Source organism: Acanthisitta chloris, unplaced genomic scaffold, assembly GCF_000695815.1.
Source record: "Acanthisitta chloris isolate BGI_N310 unplaced genomic scaffold, ASM69581v1 scaffold6121, whole genome shotgun sequence".
NCBI classification, from domain to species: Eukaryota; Metazoa; Chordata; class Aves; order Passeriformes; family Acanthisittidae; genus Acanthisitta; species Acanthisitta chloris.
Window position 1 is genome coordinate 52,035 of NW_008657554.1, and position 19,309 is coordinate 71,343.

Here is a 19,309-nt window from a genome sequence, read left to right on the forward strand (position 1 = left end):
ATGTGTTGCCTGTTATTGTTAGTGTTAGTTATTGCAAAATAACCAAAAACTGCAATTTACTTCTGCCCACAACCTATGTCAATATTCAGAGATCTCATGTTTATACAAGGATATAGTTTCAGGACTGTCAGTCAGAGAACGGATGCCTAAACCACAGTGTTGTGAGGAGAGAAAAAGCAGCTGTCTAAGCATGTTTACTTGCACTGACAAGGAAGTTCTAACTTGTCCCTAAGTGGTGAGTCACTGGGTTGGGACTATAAAAGTAAAGGTAACTGCTCTCTAAAATATCAGGGCTTCAGACTTCACAGATCCAACATGAGGCAATCAAGACTTTCAGCTGTTTTCTTTTTCTTCTTGGGTTTGTCATTTTGCCTGACAATCCCTATTCCTCTTGAAGACAGCCATGAATTCACAGAGAAAGACCTTCTGTTTGCAGAGGTACAGTATAAAATAAGTAATTTGCACGTTTCATAAATAGTTGTGCAGTTACAACTGTTTGGAAACTAGACTTATTATTTCTTTCCCCTTCTTAGCGCTATCTCAGGACTCACTATGATCTCCGCCTGAATCCTGCTGGCATAATGAGGAAGAGTGGAAACACAGTGGCATCAAAACTTCGGGAAATGCAAGCTTTCTTTGGCTTGGAGGTGACAGGCAAACTAGACGAAGAAACATATGAGCTGATGCAGAAACCAAGATGTGGTGTCCCAGATGTGGGAGAATATAACTTTTTCCCTAGAAAACTCAAGTGGTCAAAAATGAATTTGACATACAGGTAAATGCATGGCATTTTGAGTGTTATTACTGTTACTGCCTTCTTTCCAGGTGCCTTGTCCAATAGGTTGCTCAGCATATGAGGTTGATGGGAGAAGGATGTATTTGAGTTTGACAGCATTCATGTTGCAGTTTAAAACTGTTACAGCTCCACTTTTGGAAAGTCCCCTCTAGCCCACATTGCAGCTCAAGGAAGTAAACATTAATTTTTCTCATTGCATTTTGTCATGGAGGAAAGCTGTTGTGGTGTAAGCTAATAATTCCTCATCTGGTATCCATGTAGACACTCCAGGCACATATGTGGTGCCAAATGAAACAGGGCTAGTGACTACAGTCATGCACTTCTCTAGGCCACTCCTTAGCTCTAGTTTAGCATCTGCTTCACATAGGTCTTGTCTCAGACAAAGCAGTGTAGATACAAACCAGTCTCTGCAATGTGGCTGTGAGAGCAGGCCCTTCCATTTCACATTCTAGATGTAGATGTTTGTGTTTAGTCAGACAAATCCCTGCACCATTACCTCAGAAAGCTGACCTTGAGAAGCTGAGATGCTGAAAGTTCTCCTTTAATTCTGCAAGGCTGTCAACCTGGGGTTTGATCAGCTGTGACCTGAGTTTATTTAGCAGATTCCAAATATGAAATCACTGAACTCAATTAGTTCAGAATCTGGTGAGGAATATTGCTTTAATATGGATTATTCTAGCCTATAAAAATCTCTTCAGATGATGTTTTGCTTCTCCAGTAAGTGAGGATCGTGTAATATTTTATATGACATAAAAAAATGCTTGAAGTTGCTATTATGATTTGCCTTAATACTGAACATATCTGCATTTTCCATATCTTCTGGTGCATAGAAAACCAATTACGGAAAGCTGCCTCTGAATTATTTTAATGCGGATAGAAACGATTATTATTTTTTTTTTATTTAATACTGTATGCAGGTGCTGAGCTCTGTTTTGTGATAGCAACATAAGAAAAAAGCAAAATCTTTGAATTAGGTGTTCAGTTAGATAAAAGGGTATTGCACATTTTCTTCAATTCACACAATTTAACTGGAGATATTAATCTGTTTGACAGAATTATGAATTACACTTCAGATCTGAGTCGCGCTGAAGTAGACAGAGCTTTCAAGAAGGCATTTAAAGTGTGGTCTGATGTGACGCCACTGAACTTCACCAGAATACGTAGTGGTGTAGCTGATATCATGATCTCCTTTGGTACTAAAGGTAACACAGACCCAATTGTTTTTATTTTATAGTTATATTCCTCCCAATAAGATGGGGTAATTAATTTAATTGTTTTCAATTTTGTTTTCTAGAGCATGGTGACTTTTACCCTTTTGATGGACCCTCTGGATTACTGGCTCATGCTTTTCCCCCGGGTCCAGACTATGGAGGAGATGCCCATTTTGATGATGATGAAGCTTGGTCAGATGATTCTAGAGGTAAGAGAAACTCCCAAGATTATTCAAAATGATGATAGATGGAGAATTTTTCCCTGTTTGATATCTGTGAGCAGTTTGTTTTGTCTATTTACTATTCATTCATCATTATGTTCACTGTCCATACAAAGAAATTTGGGTTTAGCCTCCAGTCATAAATGGAAATTTAACATATGCCTAGCATAAATTCTGATATAAACCTCTTAAGTGTTTTTAAAAATGCAACAAACTAGAGATTTTGGCATTTTGGCATTTCACTGAGCAACTAGGTCTGATCACTGACTAGTCAGAGTTACCTCACTGAAGCCTATAGAGAACACATAACTCAGATGCAAATTGTCTGTTTGCATTTAATTTGAAAATTTGCCACCTTGCAAATCCAGGACAGAGACTCAATAGAACAAAACACATTTTTTTTTCAGCACTGGATTAGTTCACCCTCCTGGCATTTAAATTAATTTCTGCAATACTGAAAATAATACGAACTCTCTACTGGAGGAGAATTCCAAAAACAATTTTTTATTTGAGTAGGACCAAGACTTCACCCTAGAGCTTTCCTATGTTGCTAAGAAATTACAAGGAATCTAAATCTGCATGCATAGCAACATTGTCAAGTAAGATTTAGGCTGAACACCAGCTATGAGATACTAAATTGATTAGGTTCTTATTAAAGCAAAACCCATGGTAGTTTGAAAAAGACAAGCAATAGTGTCTAATGGAAGGTATCCCTACCCATGGCAGGGGGATGGAACTAGATGATCTTTCAGGTCCCTTCCAACCCAAACCATTCTATGATTCTATGAATTATACATAATTTTTTGGTTGTCCCCATTGTTCCACATGTTAAAGAACAGTGTTAAGGTTAGTTGATTAGTCCATGTCCCCTTTGGTGAAGCACGGAGATATACATTTACTTTTGCTGTGGTTTGTTATAGGCTATAACTTGTTTCTTGTTGCTGCCCATGAATTTGGTCATTCACTGGGACTTGAACACTCTAGAGACCCTGGAGCGTTGATGTTTCCAATATATACATACACTGGAAAAACTGGTTTTGTGCTTCCTGATGATGATGTGCAAGGGATCCAAGAGCTCTATGGTAAGTCCATATAATATATAATATGTATTTCCTGTATCATTATAACCTGTTACAGATGCACTGCCCAGTTACTACAGCACTGTAGATGTTCAACAACAGCAGTCATGACTGATTAAGATCAATTTGCTGAGACAGAAGATGCTTAGATTTAATAGTTCAGAGGGGGAAAAAAAGGAAGTAATAGTGCAGAGGACAACTGGACACTGTACTCTCTCCTTTAGTGGTGGATACTGTGGGACAGAATCTTTCTACTTTTTGACCTGCCTCAGAAGAGAAGGTAAAACATTCTAAAAGGGAGAAAATGAACTATCCAGGTTTCATCATGGAAAGAATAAAACTTTAGGGTGTACTTTAAAACCTGGGATAAAGAAAGCAAGTCTATTTAACATCATTGCAGCATAGTTGGACTGCAAAGTTCATTAATGTATTTGGCTAGAGAAAAGAGAGAACAGACTTTCCCCATACAAATGTTTTGCCTGTTATGTTTGTATTCATCATGCTCTTTGGGAACTCTTCCATGTCCTATTTAATATAATGATTAACAGAAAGGAAAAGAACATTGTCACACTTAGATAATATGATATGATTACAGGTGCTGGAGACAAAGATCCCAACCCAAAACATCCCAAAACACCAGAAAAATGTGATGTAGAATTATCACTTGATGCAGTAACAGAACTTCGTGGAGAAATGCTGGTCTTCAAGGACAGGTAAAGAAAATTCCGTGACATGGATGGTGGGCACTGAATAAAGTTTGAGGAAGCGAACCCACAATTTTAGTTCTTTACTAAAGATTTGAGTAAACATAAATTTAAAATATCACAAATCAATATAGATGCCTCTAAGAAACTGCATCATATATCTTTTTAGGCAGGATTTATAACACAACTACACACTTGACTGCCCAGTAATATGAAATGAAGATAATATGGCTGAAGACTGACACTTTTGTACATATTTTTCATTTCACTTGACTTCAACATGCACATATCTCCTAACATTTATTTGGGTGAAGTTTTACATGGGACAGCAGTGTCTCTTTTATGCTAAATGAAAAAAAAAAAGTTCAAATTTGTTATTGTTTCAGGTTATCACTGTGTGAGTGACATAAATGCTCTGCAGTGAGGTGACTATGAAGAAAGGAAAGGTCTACAGGGCCCTATGTATTAAATAATCTATGTTATGAAAACATTGATTCACCAGTAACTAATTGTTGCTGTAGCAGATCAAAGATGCTGCTATTCTACAGTATGACAAGAAGCATAAAATGTTTTCTTTTTCTGAACTAGGTTTTTCTGGCGACTGCACCCTCAGATGGTTGAGGCAGAACTGGTGTTACTGAAGTCTTTTTGGCCAGAGCTTCCAAATAAAATAGATGCAGCTTATGAAAATCCCATCAAAGATCTTGTATTCATGTTTAAGGGTGAGTTTACAATTTTGTTGTTGGCAGAAAATACACATATTTAATCAAGCTCAGTAAGTGGTGTGGAGGTAATCAATAGAAGAACAAAACATCCTACCTTCCTTGCTCAGAAAGCAAACTGTTGGGTTTATCTCATGCACATCTATACAATTTTCAGCGAATTAGATGTGCAAGTAGGCTGAGATGCCTAGGATCTAAGCATAATTAGTTACCTGCTGAGTATGTGACTCAAGAATGTATATGTTTCATGAAAATAGAGATTATATCATCCTCATTTCATTCTGCTCTCAAAGCCATGTCTTTACAAAGTCTCATCCTTACATTGTTCTTATTTTCAGGAAAGAAAGTCTGGGCTTTGAATGGCTATGACATAGTTGAAGACTTTCCTAAAAAGATATATGAAATGGGATTCCCAAAAGAAATGAAAAGAATAGATGCAGCTGTCCATATTAAAGACACTGGCAAGACTCTCTTTTTTACTGGAAATAAGTACTGGAGGTAAGCTGGAGACAGATCAGTGTGTCCTTAGCCGTAACCTGTCCACAAGTACCAAAAGGTCAGCAGGTTGCTTCAAACCATGCACTTGACTGTGGCTCACATGTTTCCAGTCTGTGGGTTTCATTGCTGCTATAGCTGTGTACAGTATGTCGTAAAGGTGTATGCAAGACTTTACTAAACATATGGGCACAAACTTTAAGAGCTGAGTGAAAGAAAACAAAGGAGAATAAAGTGCTCCAGTGCATGAGATTTTGTAATACGGTCATGTCTGCTGGACAAATTTCCCACCTTGCTTCCTTGAGTTGCTTGTGTGACATGAAATGGTATCAGTGCTGTGAGAGTAAGAAATCTATCCCTCCCCTGAGTGTCTGTTCTTTTCTTGTCCATGAGTGGGGCTCACAGCCAGACCTCATGCATAATTAAGATATTACCATCCTTTCCCTATATCTCTGTGCCCAGCAGTCTCAGGATAGGCTTGTAGTGCCAGTACATCCTGATACAATAATCCCCATATAATACATACTTTAGAGATCAATTCTGAAATGTAGCTCTATTAGTTTTGTGTTTATTCCACTTTTGATGGAGGTGTGCCCTGTTTATTGTCCTGAGGCTGCTTAAATCCTCTGATATTTTTTTATTTTGTGTTTAATATAGTTATGATGAAGATGCAGAGGTTATGGAAGCAGGCTACCCCAGGCTGATAGAGGAAGAATTCGCAGGAATTGGTGATAAAGTGGATGCAGTCTTTGAAAGAAACGGTACATATCTGATAATGGAACTTGATTACAATTAGTTGCCCTTGAAACTTGAGATTAGTGTCCTGTGGAAAACTCTGTCATTTGTAATTTTGATGTTTTCACATCAATACTTCTGTTCTTGACAGAATCAGTTTTTTGGTCCAAATCGTGCTCCAGCCAAGGTGCTCTTATAAACTGTGTACATACATATTTGAGGAGCCAAAAAACACGTCCCTCCTTGCTTAGGGAACCTAAAGTGGTATGCTTAAATGTATCTGTTCCTTCAAATGGAGCCCATTCCTACCCAATACTTCAAGGAGTGTTTCCAAGTCAGAGTCATAAATATTAACAGACAAATCCTGTATTTTCCTAAACAAGTGCTGTATGGTAATGAAATACAGAATTGACACTGGATTAAAGAGTATAAATTATTTTAAAACACTGATCCAGATCTGCCAAATGGAACAAGGATCTTAAAAAATTTAGCTCAGCATTCTAAGTACTAAAATGTTGTATTTGAAAGAGTTACTAAAAATGAAAGCAAACAAGATAATTTCTATTTTAAGAATGGTTTTAATGTGCCAACGGTTTTCTCAGTGTTAATTAATTTTAACTTTCCTTTTCCTTAGGTTATCTCTACTTCTTCAATGGCCCACTGCAGTTTGAATACAGTATCTGGAGCAAAAGAATTGTGCGTGTCCTGCATACTAACTCCATATTTTGGTGCTAATTACAGTTGAGTGCCATGTCATAGGCTGCAGAGCAGCTTGTAGTACATGGAAATAATGATAATGTGGGCATATAGGTTTATTAGAGGACAGCAAGGTTCTGTGAACAAGCACTGGGCTACCTACCACCAAATGAATACTGTATATATGGAACTATACAGCTGCATGTCAGTCTGGAACTGAATTAACGTAATAGGAAAGGAGAAAGGAAATTGTTAGCATTTCAAGGGGCATTACACCATTAAAAGTTTGCCTAGTACTGAAGTGAGATGCTGGATACATCCCACATGATCATGAGCACTACTAATTCCTGGTAATCTGAGCATGTCTAGCATCTTTCAAGGATCTCCTAGCATGTCCCAAGAAACAGACCTTAGAAACCCATGAGTGTTATATTTTCAAACTGATCCTTCAGCTCTCTCTGAAATTCCTTTTAATGTCCTGGGAATTCAGGTGTTTAGCAAGTGTCACCAGGTGGCAATGGTGAAGTTAGAGACTTCAAAGGTTTTTGAATGTATCCCTGTTTGAATGGGAATGTTATCCTGGAAGCAGATGCCCATGTCATCTTTAGAAGGAGATTATACAGAGGCAGTAAGGTGTCATTTCGAGCAGGCAGAAAAGCAGGAAGAGGAAATGTACTCCCTGCAGAAATCAACAGCCCGTATGATACTGGGGAAACCAGAAAGAAGCAGTTTGAAACCATGCGTGGCACTATATCCTGTAACACAGCCCATGTTTTCAGCTGGTGTAAACTGAAGTGATGTTTGTAGAGGTTATGCCTAGCTGTGCCTGAAGAGAACCTGGTCACCCAAATCAAAGTACTGAAAAGAATGTATTTTTTCATATTGGTCACTCTTTTAATATCTATATCGATTGTTTCAGTACATTGTAAGTTTTTGACTTGTTTTGGTTTTGTTTTTTAAATCAATGCAAATGATGTGGGACTGTGATTATTTTTCAATTAAAAATAATATTAAATAAACTGGAGTAATAAATTAATATTGTGGAATTACTTACATTAAAATTTTATACACTGCCTGTTATAAAAGCAAGATAGATCTATTGGACAAAAGAAATCAGGAACCCTAACCCGTGAATTTTATTCATTCAAATTTTCACTGCTACTTAGAAATCTGATTTACTTTTTGTTCTCTCCAAGAAAATGAATTTTGTAGAAAAGAGGAGAGGAAAGCAGAAAGAGAGGAGAAAGGAAGAACCCCTCGAATCTTCAGAATAAGAACAAAGTTGGAATTAGGCCTTAGCATTACAGAAAGAATGAAACAATATCAAGAAAAACTTGGAATTTCAATTCCACATTAATTTGAATGCTAAACATTAATAGTGAATTGAAACTACATTGTCCTCTTCTGCCTTCTCAAAACTACCCCCTAAGTCAAGCAATCAGCCAGGCTCACCAGGAAAAGCTCACCAACAATTAGTACCTTTAAACAGGCATAAATTACCAGGTTTGCCCACCAATGGGCTTGGTGAGGTTCATTCTGTAACTTACACAACATAGATGGTCAGTTGAGGTAGAAACCTAACAGATTCAGAGGTCTCTTCTGAATGTAAAGCTGTCAACTAATGAATTCCAGACCTTAATATGCTCAAAAGAAATGCAAGGAAATACAGATGGGAAAAAAAACCTTTACAAATGAAAAAAATTGGACTAAAATCAAAGTTCAGTTATATGATAAAATATTGACAAAACTGCTAGGGGAAAAGTCAGTACAATTCTCTGTGCATAATAAACGTAAGTTGGTTCAATTATACATAAGTCATTATTGACAGATATGGTGTGCCTGAAAAAAATAATGTTTGATACTGGGCTGCAGTTTAACTTAATTACTCTGCAGTGAAATAATGGTCTGGACATGTAACCTTAGTCTTCATTATTCTCAGTATAAAGGCTCAGTGGAAAATTGTGTCAAAATAATAAAGAGTCTTTCATAAGGGTTAGTTGTTGAGTCTGAGTGCTCTGAATTCAAAGGTCTGACCTGAGCCATACTGGATCAGGGAATGCAAAGGTGGACAGGGAAGCAAGATGTCAATTAATGTAAATCATATCTGAGAATTTCTGTTAACATTGAAGATTTGGCAGGGGGAAAAAGGTACTGCATAGGAAGCTGGACCTTCAAAAGCCTTCAGCATGATCACATCCAGTTGCTACCCAGCCCAAACAGACAAATTCCTGTTTGCTGCTCAGCTGACTGGAAACAGCCTTTGGCACAAGTCCAAGCATGGCTCCAGCCACTGTGCCTGCATCCCCAGCTAGAGACAGGAGCTGTTCTGTGGTTAGCTCTACCTCAGCTGAGAAAAGTACCAGACTGTCAGTTCCTGGAATTTCGTTGAAAAAAAATGGAAAAAATTGCTTGTGCTGTGGAAGTAGAAGGCTGGGATCAGGGCCAGAGGGACTCTGTAAGCCAGAAAAGAAAACTCTCCATAGTACTCAGTGCCCAGGGACCCTCTGCCATCACATGAGAATAACATTGCATGGGTGCCTGGTGGGGACCCGATGGCATATCATCCAAGATCATCAAGAATTGAAAAGAAATAAGCTTTTTTCCTGAGGCAGAGACTGAGGTGCCTTCCCTGGGATGCTATGAGTGAGGAAAAGACCACGAGAGGCTGAGGCAGCTGTCTCCCAGGGTGTAATATAAGTAGAACTAGTAACCTCCCACCGGGTTGCTAGTTTTTATGTGGAATTACACATATCCACCTAATACTACATGAACTATTATTGATTGATGTGTCTTTTGTATCCACGTTGATCTCTCCTAAGAATGATCATTTGAAGGGAGACAAAGCATAAGACAGGAAAAGGAATCTGTCAGATGCTTCTCGGGGCTTCTGTGCTGGTTATATGATCCTGAACAAGTAGGACTTAGAGGATGCAAATATCCATTCCAGGTGAGGAAAAAAGTGAGCAAATCTCATTTAAACTTTCCAAAGTGAGAAACTAGGCAACACTGTAAGAGCTTTCTTGAGCTACTTGAGATTCACTAGTAACTGAGAAACTGAAGAAATAATTCAATCTTATGAAAATGCTTTTTTTTCCTTAGCATGTTCACCAGAAACCTTCTCTGAAGACACTAGATGGCAGTGACAGCTTTGCTTCTTAGAGATTCTGCATAGAACTAAAAATGATATGGTGGGTGAGGAAGCTACAACTAACTGTAGTGAATTCTTACATTTGGTGAAGATGTATTAAAAAAAACCCCAACAATAATTAGTAGAATTTAATGATTTATTCTATTGAAACATGCATTGCTGGGTAAAATGTTAGGATATTATAATGTTCAGGAAACTTCTTCTGGATATATTCACTGTCAGGACTACTAATTTTTTAGTCTTTTCTCAAATTCAATGCAATACACTTAAAACAGTATACTCTTCTCCTAGGAATAATGCAATCCCTTAGTTTAACCTCATTCATTGGAAAACTACATGTACACATACACAGACATGTTCCACCTCCAGAGGAACACAAGAGCCTTTCAGGATGAGACTTGATTTCTGAAAAAAATGGCACTGCACCACTGCAAAGTGGAGAAAAATATCAGTTACAGAGAATCCCAGTAAAACAGTACAAATATAATCAAAAGCATCTGAAATATCAAGTATGTGATCACATCTGCTTGGAAGAACTAAGGAAAATTTCTAAGCCTTTCACAGTTCATTCTGAGCTAGTGTTTTCAGGCTTGTGTATATTTTACAGATGCAGAACATGGTCTTGATCTTTGAATCCTTGCCCAGATCAGTAAGACTACTGAGCATTTTGAGCTGGGCAGAAATTAACTTTCCTATTCTGAAGATGCTTTTAAGACTTTCTGATGTCTTTTTCTTTTCTATAGAAAGAAGCAAGAAATTTTTGACATTTTTAATGGAAAAATATTTGTCCTCTGGGATTATCTGTAGCCATTTTGTCCATCAGCACAGTTACTGGGTCTGGGGAGGAGAACTTACTCGTTCACTGCTTTGGTCAGATTGATTTAAACAGGGGTCTAGACCTCAATCTTCAGTCTTCTATGTGAAAGAATTGAATATTTGCTTATGTTATGGTGACATCTGTTCATATGTCCTGCTGGAGATATTTTCACTTTACACAAATACAATTAAAGAGTACCCTTTTGAAAGACTGATGGCACGATAACCACAAAGATCATTTGGGATGTAGGATCAAGCCGTTCTGTCAATTATGTTTGAAGGGGTTTTTTTGCACAAAGTGGGATTGTCTACACACACTGTGAACCCACACCAGGTTTCAGTTTTGATGGTTCTGCTATTTCTGATGGAAAATGATAGTTCCAGAGAAAACCTCACAAGTTCTATGTAAGATGGTAGAGAGGATACAAAGCCCATGGAGACCCTGTCTGGCCTGGGATCTTCCTCTTTCCTACATAACACATGAAGATGTGGTTGGCACATCTATTTTAGTAGTAGCTTTTTTATTACATACTGCAGTTTGAATTTCCAGACAGTGCTATTCAGGAATATCTTTGGCAATCACTTCACCTATCCCCTCAGCTTTGTGCACCATTGTCTCCCATGTGCTGTGCTACAGAGGGTGAGGTCTACCTCTGCCTTCCTCACAGAAAATGAAGGAAAGAACTTTTTCCTTTATGAAATCTATTACCAGACAGCAGAGAACCAGGTGCAAGTTTCTTATTTACGTGTAATATAACAAATCTCCTACTCCCATAATAATACACTGCAGTTCTGTGTGTATCTGAGTCATTCATTCAAGTGGTGCCTTGACATTTTTGCATGGACTACACCAGGGTCCTATCACCAGGCAGGAGGAGGCTTATGGAGTAGTGTTCTGAGGACAGCCATGTCCATACTGCGTAGTCTCTGCTGGATCTTACATGATCCTGTTCTTCTTAGAAGAAGCAGATGGGTCATTTCCAGGGTCAAGTGTGGCTTTCTCAGCCAAAATGGCATTATTACAGTGCTCTGTAAGTTCACCATTGCAGGTATTGGCACCTTAGGAGTGTTGACACTCCCATTGTGCCCCATCCTGACAGGAGTAAGTAGTTCAGGTATTTTCAATGCCTGCTATGCAGCAACAGTCCTGCACTAACTAAGTGAGCATTAGAGAGGAAGCGCTTGAAAGTACATGCAGGTGGGAAGAGGGATATATTGTAGTGGTGAGTGGGAGGTGGGGAGTTGCCTGTGTTGTTTGCTGGTGTTCCCAGAGTGGTCTGTGCAGACAGTCCACAGTCTCAGGCAGGAAGGAAATGAGCAGCTGTAGCTTTGGCTAGTGGAGTCAGTGCTGTTGGTAGAAGAACCAAAATAATTTAGGTGAACTTGGTAGCTGACTTCAGAGCCTCAGCAGTCAAGGCATACTATGCATATATATTAAATTAATGGTTCCAGGCTGTTTCTAGGTGAATCAGATGGATTTAACTTATAAATCTTACCTCTGTTCCAAATTATGTGCTCCTTTACTATAGCACATGGGTGATATAACAGCAAGTAAATGATGCAGAACTGCATGATGGGGTTAAAAGTCATCAGTGGTGCAGAGAAGACAGGGTAAGACAAATGCCAGAAAAGTTTGGTCCTGGGAAGCTACAAGGATGCATGGGATAAGATGTCATGTTTGAAATCTCCCAAGGCAAACTGCAGTATGGGTACCCCAGGGCCATAAGGTGCCTGCAGTGCCAAGGAGTGCAGTTTCAACAAGGGACAGCCTGATGAAGTGACTTACCAGGCCAGTGAGGATGTGGCCAGGCAGCTGGAATTAACTGAGCTTGGTAAACTGCATTCTTTCCTTCTAGCTGCATATTTTGATCTGTTAGTCTGAGTCAATTAGATTAGACCTTGCAGGCAAAAACCATAAAGGAAAGCAATTTTTTATTATTCTAGCAGAGCCTAGGCACAAGGTTGGTTTATGCCTCAAAGTAGCCCATATTAGAGACTTAGCAGATGGCTGGGCTATACAGCTGTAGTTTCCAGAAATCATCCAAGGACCCTTTATCATGGAAAATTCAGGTGCATAACACTAATAATTTAGCAGAGCATTTTATTGACAAAATGCTTTGGGAAGATTTTTGTAGTTTTTAATTCTGCTACAAAAGAAAGACAAAGAAGCTCCAATAGGATCACTGGTTCACAAATTATCTTGCATATGAGTACAGATTTCCAACTGAGGTTAGTTTCGAATTAAGAGAAATAAAATTAAATGAGGGTTTCATAATCACCACAGAAATGTCCTGTCTAAAACTCTGTTGAAAATCATGGTGGAAATAAACTTTCTTGGACAAAAAAATGCACACATCTCTACCTGTAGTGATAGAAAACAGTGAAATGACAGTGTATTAATGCAAGAAGGAGATACAGAGCTATAACAGGAGAATCAAGATGTAGTAGGAAACATAAAGCAAGAGATAACATCAATTTATTTCCAAGTACTAGATTTGTATAGTTATTATGAGAATCTGAATTGTGAGTACTAAGAAAGAAATAATCAATATGAAGCCTTCTAGGGCCTGAACCAAAATTCTGAAAAATTAGAAATCTCAACATTGAGTTCAGTTGGCTTTGGCTCAGAGAGTGATCACCCAGGTAACAGCTGCTTTGCAGACTGCTTGGGAAAATTATTACTGTTGCACAAACAGTCTCAAGTTTAACAATCAATCATTTGAGAGAAGATGCTATGAACATATGTTTTGGAAGAGTACCTGGATCTGGTACCATTCAAGTGTTTCCACCAAAAGACGGCAGAAGCCCTTTGGCAGTTTTCTGCTGAGTGCCAAGGAGGAAATACACAGCTCACAGATTCGCATTTGGGACTTTTCTGTGTTGCGTTCATGAGACTAAAGTATGAGTTATACTCCATGAAACTGAGTCACTTGATGGACAAAGTAAATATCGGATGTGGGCTCACTGTCCCTATGTGAGGCTGCACAGACATCATCTCTAGAAGGAAAATGCTTGTTGGAAGTTCAGGCTCAAACAAACCAGTGCTGTGCACGCAGCCTTAAATAAACACAGGAAATTTTAATTTTTATGGTTCCTCTTGCTCGAATCACAGCTCTCTGCATTAGAATTCTCATGGCACTCCAAGGAATGACTTGCGTTATATTGACGTGTGTTTAAAGTGTGGCGTTTCTCCTTGGATCTAATAATTGCAGTCTCAGAAGATCGGCAATACCCAGCTGGCCAAATCAGAGACTGTCTCAGATGGTCCTATTTTTTTATCCGTAATGGAAAGGAGAAGTAAACAAGATCCTGTCATGTGATATTTTAAGCACTGCTGAATTTTTCATTGTTTTTCTTTAGTTCTTTCTTGCATAGATACAGGCACTCTTAATATCTACATTGTCAATTGAATCTCAAATAATGCAGTAAACTCAATAGATTTTCTGAGCTCTTTATGCAAGACTACTTCCCTACGATCTATTTTTAAACTATTGTCCTAGTTCATCAAATGTGTCATTGTTTTTATATCAAGGAACAGTAAATAACAGCACCTACTTTCTGTAAGTTGCTTGTTTACATCTCTTTAGCAGATGTCTTATTTGTTTTAACTTTTCCTGATGGTACAATATCTTGCCCTTTGATGTGAGCAATTGTTTTTAATTCTTCAGTTTTGGCAGACTTTTTCCTTGCTCTCTGCTTTATGAGACTGTGTGACCAGAACTAGACATGATATTCAGGTCAGATTGAATCAGGTCATTATGTTCCTAGAATTATCATCAATCTCTTTCTCTACACTTTATTACCTTATTGTTTATAGACATGTTTTGTTTTTAAGTTGTTATGAGGTTTGCTTTCACCTCTGTTATCAGAAATACCATTTAACAAGGGAAGACAAACCATGGGAACACAAATTTAAGAATTCTTCCAAAATTACACATAAGCAAGAAAGAGCCAAGAACATCATCAGTCTTGCTTCAGTGATTAGCTATCTGCAATTTACCATCTTCTCTGTGTTTATCAAAGGTCAGAGACTTACAAGTTCAATATATGTCAGCACAAACTGCCAATACTGAATCTCAAAAAAGCCCAGCCACTCTGCTATAGTGGAACCACTCAAGAATAAAGTGTTAGATATTAGTGTTAGACAAACACAGAGGGCTGTGTAAAACTGACTTGTTTTCCTTCCTCTGGTGTATCTTACTACAGGGTACTCCCCACTCAGATTACTGTCCCAATTTTATGATGCCAAGTTTGAGAGAGTGAGTTTAAAAACAGCCAGAAGAAAAGACATGCAGCCTGAAAATACATTTCTCAGAAGTAAAGGATTTGGGAAAACAGCATAGTTTGTGGCAGGGTAGAGGTTTAATGAATGTATGGAATGCAAACTTTGGGGAGCCGGATAGGAACAAACTGTGGCAACAGGAGAAGGGAGAAGGTTGTTGTTGTCAGTAAACTCTTGCCAGTGCAGTTATCCTTAAAAGGCAGGATAGATAAAAGCAAAACTCCCAGGATCAAGAAATGTCAAGCCAACCTTTACAAATATATTAGACCCACAGTTTTAATCCAATACTGAAATACATGGGCCGATTAAATCACCCATGATTGCAGATTAGGCTACAAGACTGTGGAGCTGTAATTCTACCACCACCACCACCACCATCCAACACACCCTACAACAACTGCAGCTGTGTAGGTGGCACACATGTGTTTAGGCTCATGAGTGGGTAGACTAAATTTTGATGAGATGATATAATCAAAACAATTGTCAGTATTATTTCTAGCAATGCAATTTGTTACTGAAAATAGTGCACATGTAAATATCTATTTTTAAAAGTATCCCAGTGACATAATTAGCCTCACTTCCTCTGTGTTTGATGGTGAAACAACAACATACTGTATGTCTGCATAGTCATGATAGAAGTTGCAAGCCTGTATGATAGGGTGTATAATGATATTGTGTCATTAGTGACTTGCTTTGAGAATGAGCAAAAGGGGCTCTCACTTCTTCTGAAATGCTGGGGCAGAAGTAGAGACAGGCTTTAGGGCCATGCAACTTGAGGTAAAATGCCTTCTGTTTTGGCTCAGACATGCTGTTTCTTGTGGGCCAGGTAAAAGCAGTCTTCGTAACTCCGGTTTGGGATGAGTCAATTCCTCCTCCAAAGGGTTTATGCTCCAGGTGGATATAACACACAGTGAGCTGGCAGGTAGCCTCTGAACAGAGCTCTAGCCTTCAGGAATCAGAGCCCATCCATGGTGTACTTCTTTTCCCCATGTTTGGATAACATGCTGTTGATTAAAGAAGGCACTAGGGAGAATAGCAAAGATGGAGAGAAGGACTACCATGAAGAGGGCCTGTCAGGGGAAAGGGAAGGGAAGGAGGTGAGCAATGAGCAGGGGAGAGGAGAAGGACAGGTGACTACCTCAGACTTCCCTAGACTGTGAGGCAGCTCAATGCTATAATATTTCCTACTCATATGGAAATGTGAAGTGAATCCTTTGCTGCTAGTCTCCTTCCTGTGAGAGGTATAGTTTGTGCTTAATTTGGTCCCCAGAAGGAACCAAAACATAGCCAGGTACCTGAGACCTGGGAGTTGCTCCTAAATTGCTTTGCTTAGATGTTGGGAAGATGCTTAAGTGCCCTGGTTTTCTTATAGGCCACAGTGAATGACATGATTAGGCTTTGTATTTTCAAGCTTTCATACTAACAGTACTTGGTTACTGAGTTTTTTCTTTCAGAGTATGGTCTATACTGGACCCTTTTCGAATAAAACAGCAGCAGGCTCCTATGCAGAGTCAGAGAGAGAATAGGTTTCCAAGCCTGTCTGTTTATTGCCTCAGGACTGTTTTCAGAGTCAGGCTGAACTCTTCCTGTTTGAAGTTTCAGAGGATGAAGGATGAGTTATTTTTATTTTTATTTGAACATCTGTGGGTTTACCAGATCCTGCCTCCACAAATTTCTCAAAAGGAGAGATTTACTGGGACTTGATGTTCAGTTTTAAATAATGTATCTTTCTGAAAAAAAATTTCTGTTGATACTCAACAGAAATGATGCCAAGGAAAGCCTTGTAACCCCATATGTGAGATTAACTAAGAAGCAACTTTTGAACTGTGTGTTGTCTTCATTCCTTCACATTACAAGAATAAGAGACCAAAGACCAAACTTCCCAGCTGGTGGTAGAGTGATAATGCCAGAGATGTGACTTCACAGAGTCACTGTGGTAACTCCCATGGCTTTTAACACAAAAAAATGGTTTAAAATTGTTACATTTCTGGAGTATCTTAGAATATGTTTGAGTGTCACTGAAACAGCTAAAACACTTTCAAATTCGAACATTTTTTCTGTGGAGGTCTGAGACAGTGACTCTGCTCAATACTGCTTGGCAGTATTTTCAGTTATTTCTGATACTGGAGATCATCACAAGCAACTGTTATTTTTTCTCTTGGGAATATCCCAGATTTATTGTGTGGGTGTAGTTCTTGTCTAGCTTGATCCAGCTGACTAGTCTACTTCCTCACTTTGAATCATTAGATGTTTCCTTCATGCAGTTTGCACAGATTTAATTTTATTTCAGCTCTCAGGTGCCACAAACCCTTTCTCATTTACTGTGCCAGGCATTCTTGCTCCAGATGGCATGGAGTAAGTAGCAAAGACCTGGAGGGCCTTTCTGCACCCAGCAACAGAACAAATACACAAAGTTGTGGTATATCATGTAACAGGAAATAATGCTTGCTGGGACTTGCATGAAGATTAATATGGTTTGGATTAGTGTTGAAAGAGCAGCTTTAGTCTCTAGGCTACTAATGTGCTTACATGTGATTTCTGTAGCAGTGTCTGCATTTGGATTCCATTGAAGCAAGCAGGACCCCTATCCTGATTGGATCTCCTGGGTTCTGTTGTCATGCAAATGACAGGATTTAAGCATCTCATTAGGCATCTCATTCCTTCCCCCTCACATGCCCCTTGATGCCTTAAAATCTTTCATGTGGTTCCGTTTCAAAGGCTATGGAATTCAAGTACCATCCAGCTGAAAACACCTGCAGGTAAGGAGATGTAATGCAAATGTCCTGAGACTTCATCAAACGCTTCTGAGTTTAGCTCTTGTCCCCAAACCACCTGACAGTGAACAGGTTACAACACATGATGGCAGATGCTGGAACATAAGGGACTCATTTCATAGAACGAATGATTGCAAAACAGAGTTATTCAGTGAAGGCAGGTACAGGAGAACCTTCAGGGCTATTAGAGAAAGTATAAACCCAGAATACAACAGGTACTTGCATAAAGATTTTTTCAGCAGACAGATGAAATGTTTCCACAGTATTACAGATTAAAAAAAAAAAAGAAGAAAATGAGCTAGGTATATAAAAGAAAGGAGTAAATAATTTTGTGCAACAGAACTACAGGATAAATTGTAAAACTCCTTTTTCCATAACTCCCTTCTGAGTTAATGTAGTTTCTTTTCTTTGCATTCAATGAACCAGGGTTCACTTATAGTCAAACAACTGAGGCATCATACACCTAATTTTAATTTGAGCTTAAAAGGTGGTGTATCTTTCATGTGGGACCAATTGACTGTAAGAGAAAAATAAATTCCTCTTTTGGAAGGATAAAAATTACTTTGATTACAGAATGAGTTTGGGTTTAGTAATGTTTATTGATCGAGGGAAAAATCCAGAAGTTTCACAATTAGTTTCCAGATATAGAGGATGGGAAGTTCACCTTTCACCCACCACAGACATTTTGAATTCTATGTACTTTGCTTATGAGAACAACTTGTCTAGGACTGCTGAAATAACTGATATTTCTGTTCAGTGGGTAACATGGAAAAGTAACAATAAAATATATTTGGCTCGCTCAGTGATGGTTTATACTGAATCTGTGAAATGCCAGGTTGACCAAAGCTACAATGATGATCAGATTAGAAAAAAATACACAGTTTAAGAAAATACACAATTACACCTCTAGTGAATAAAATAGAGCCAGTGATAAAGAATCTATGGTGGGCACTAGCTGGTTTACACAGTTGCCAAGAGAACTGATAACAGTGTAAGTTCTGCCCATATACTGTTAATCCATCAGAACTTCTGAATTTGTGGGACCTGGTGAAGGCAGCTTCTATCATTTTAGAATCATAGAATAGCTCAAGTTGGAAAGGATCCATAAGGGTCATTGGGTCCAAATTCCTGCTCCTTTCTGGACTACGTAAAACTAAACCATATGGCTAAGACCATTGTCCATACAGTCCTCGAGCACTGGCCAGTTTGGTGCCATAGTCACTTCCTGGAGCAGCCTGTTCCAGCGACAAACAACCTTCTCAGCAAAGTACCTTTTCCTAATGTCCAATCTGAACTTCCCCTGACACAGTTTCATTCCATTTCCTCATGTCCTATTGCTGGTCATACTGGCACCATGAGTTATGTAAATGAAACAATTCTCACCTTTAGTACAAAACCAAACAAAAACACAAACCAAAGCACATATTCATTTTGTGCCCAAATGCATAAAGAAAGTAGAAATCTATGGTTGCTGCTAAAGGTAGATTAATGCTCTAAATAAGGCCAACACACTTCTTTCCTATTCATAAGCTAAATCTGACTTATATTACCTGACAAACTGAAGCCAAGAAAATGTGATCTAACAATACATGTACATTGTATTTTAAAACATTTGCATTAGTCAAAGGAA

At 38.6% G+C, this 19,309-nt stretch overlaps 1 protein-coding gene across 1 annotated transcript; it reads left to right on the top strand.

Annotated features, from left to right (window-relative positions):
- Positions 1–315: 315 nt before the first annotated feature.
- Positions 316–7,022, top strand: MMP13 (matrix metallopeptidase 13 (collagenase 3)). Its single transcript, XM_009084751.1, has 10 exons — positions 316–438; positions 534–775; positions 1,850–1,998; positions 2,091–2,216; positions 3,149–3,310; positions 3,903–4,020; positions 4,600–4,733; positions 5,072–5,231; positions 5,886–5,989; positions 6,598–7,022. Exons 1-10 carry the CDS (start codon positions 316–318, stop codon positions 6,696–6,698), a joined length of 1,419 nt encoding a protein of 472 aa, XP_009082999.1. The 3' UTR covers positions 6,699–7,022.
- Positions 7,023–19,309: the final 12,287 nt, after the last annotated feature.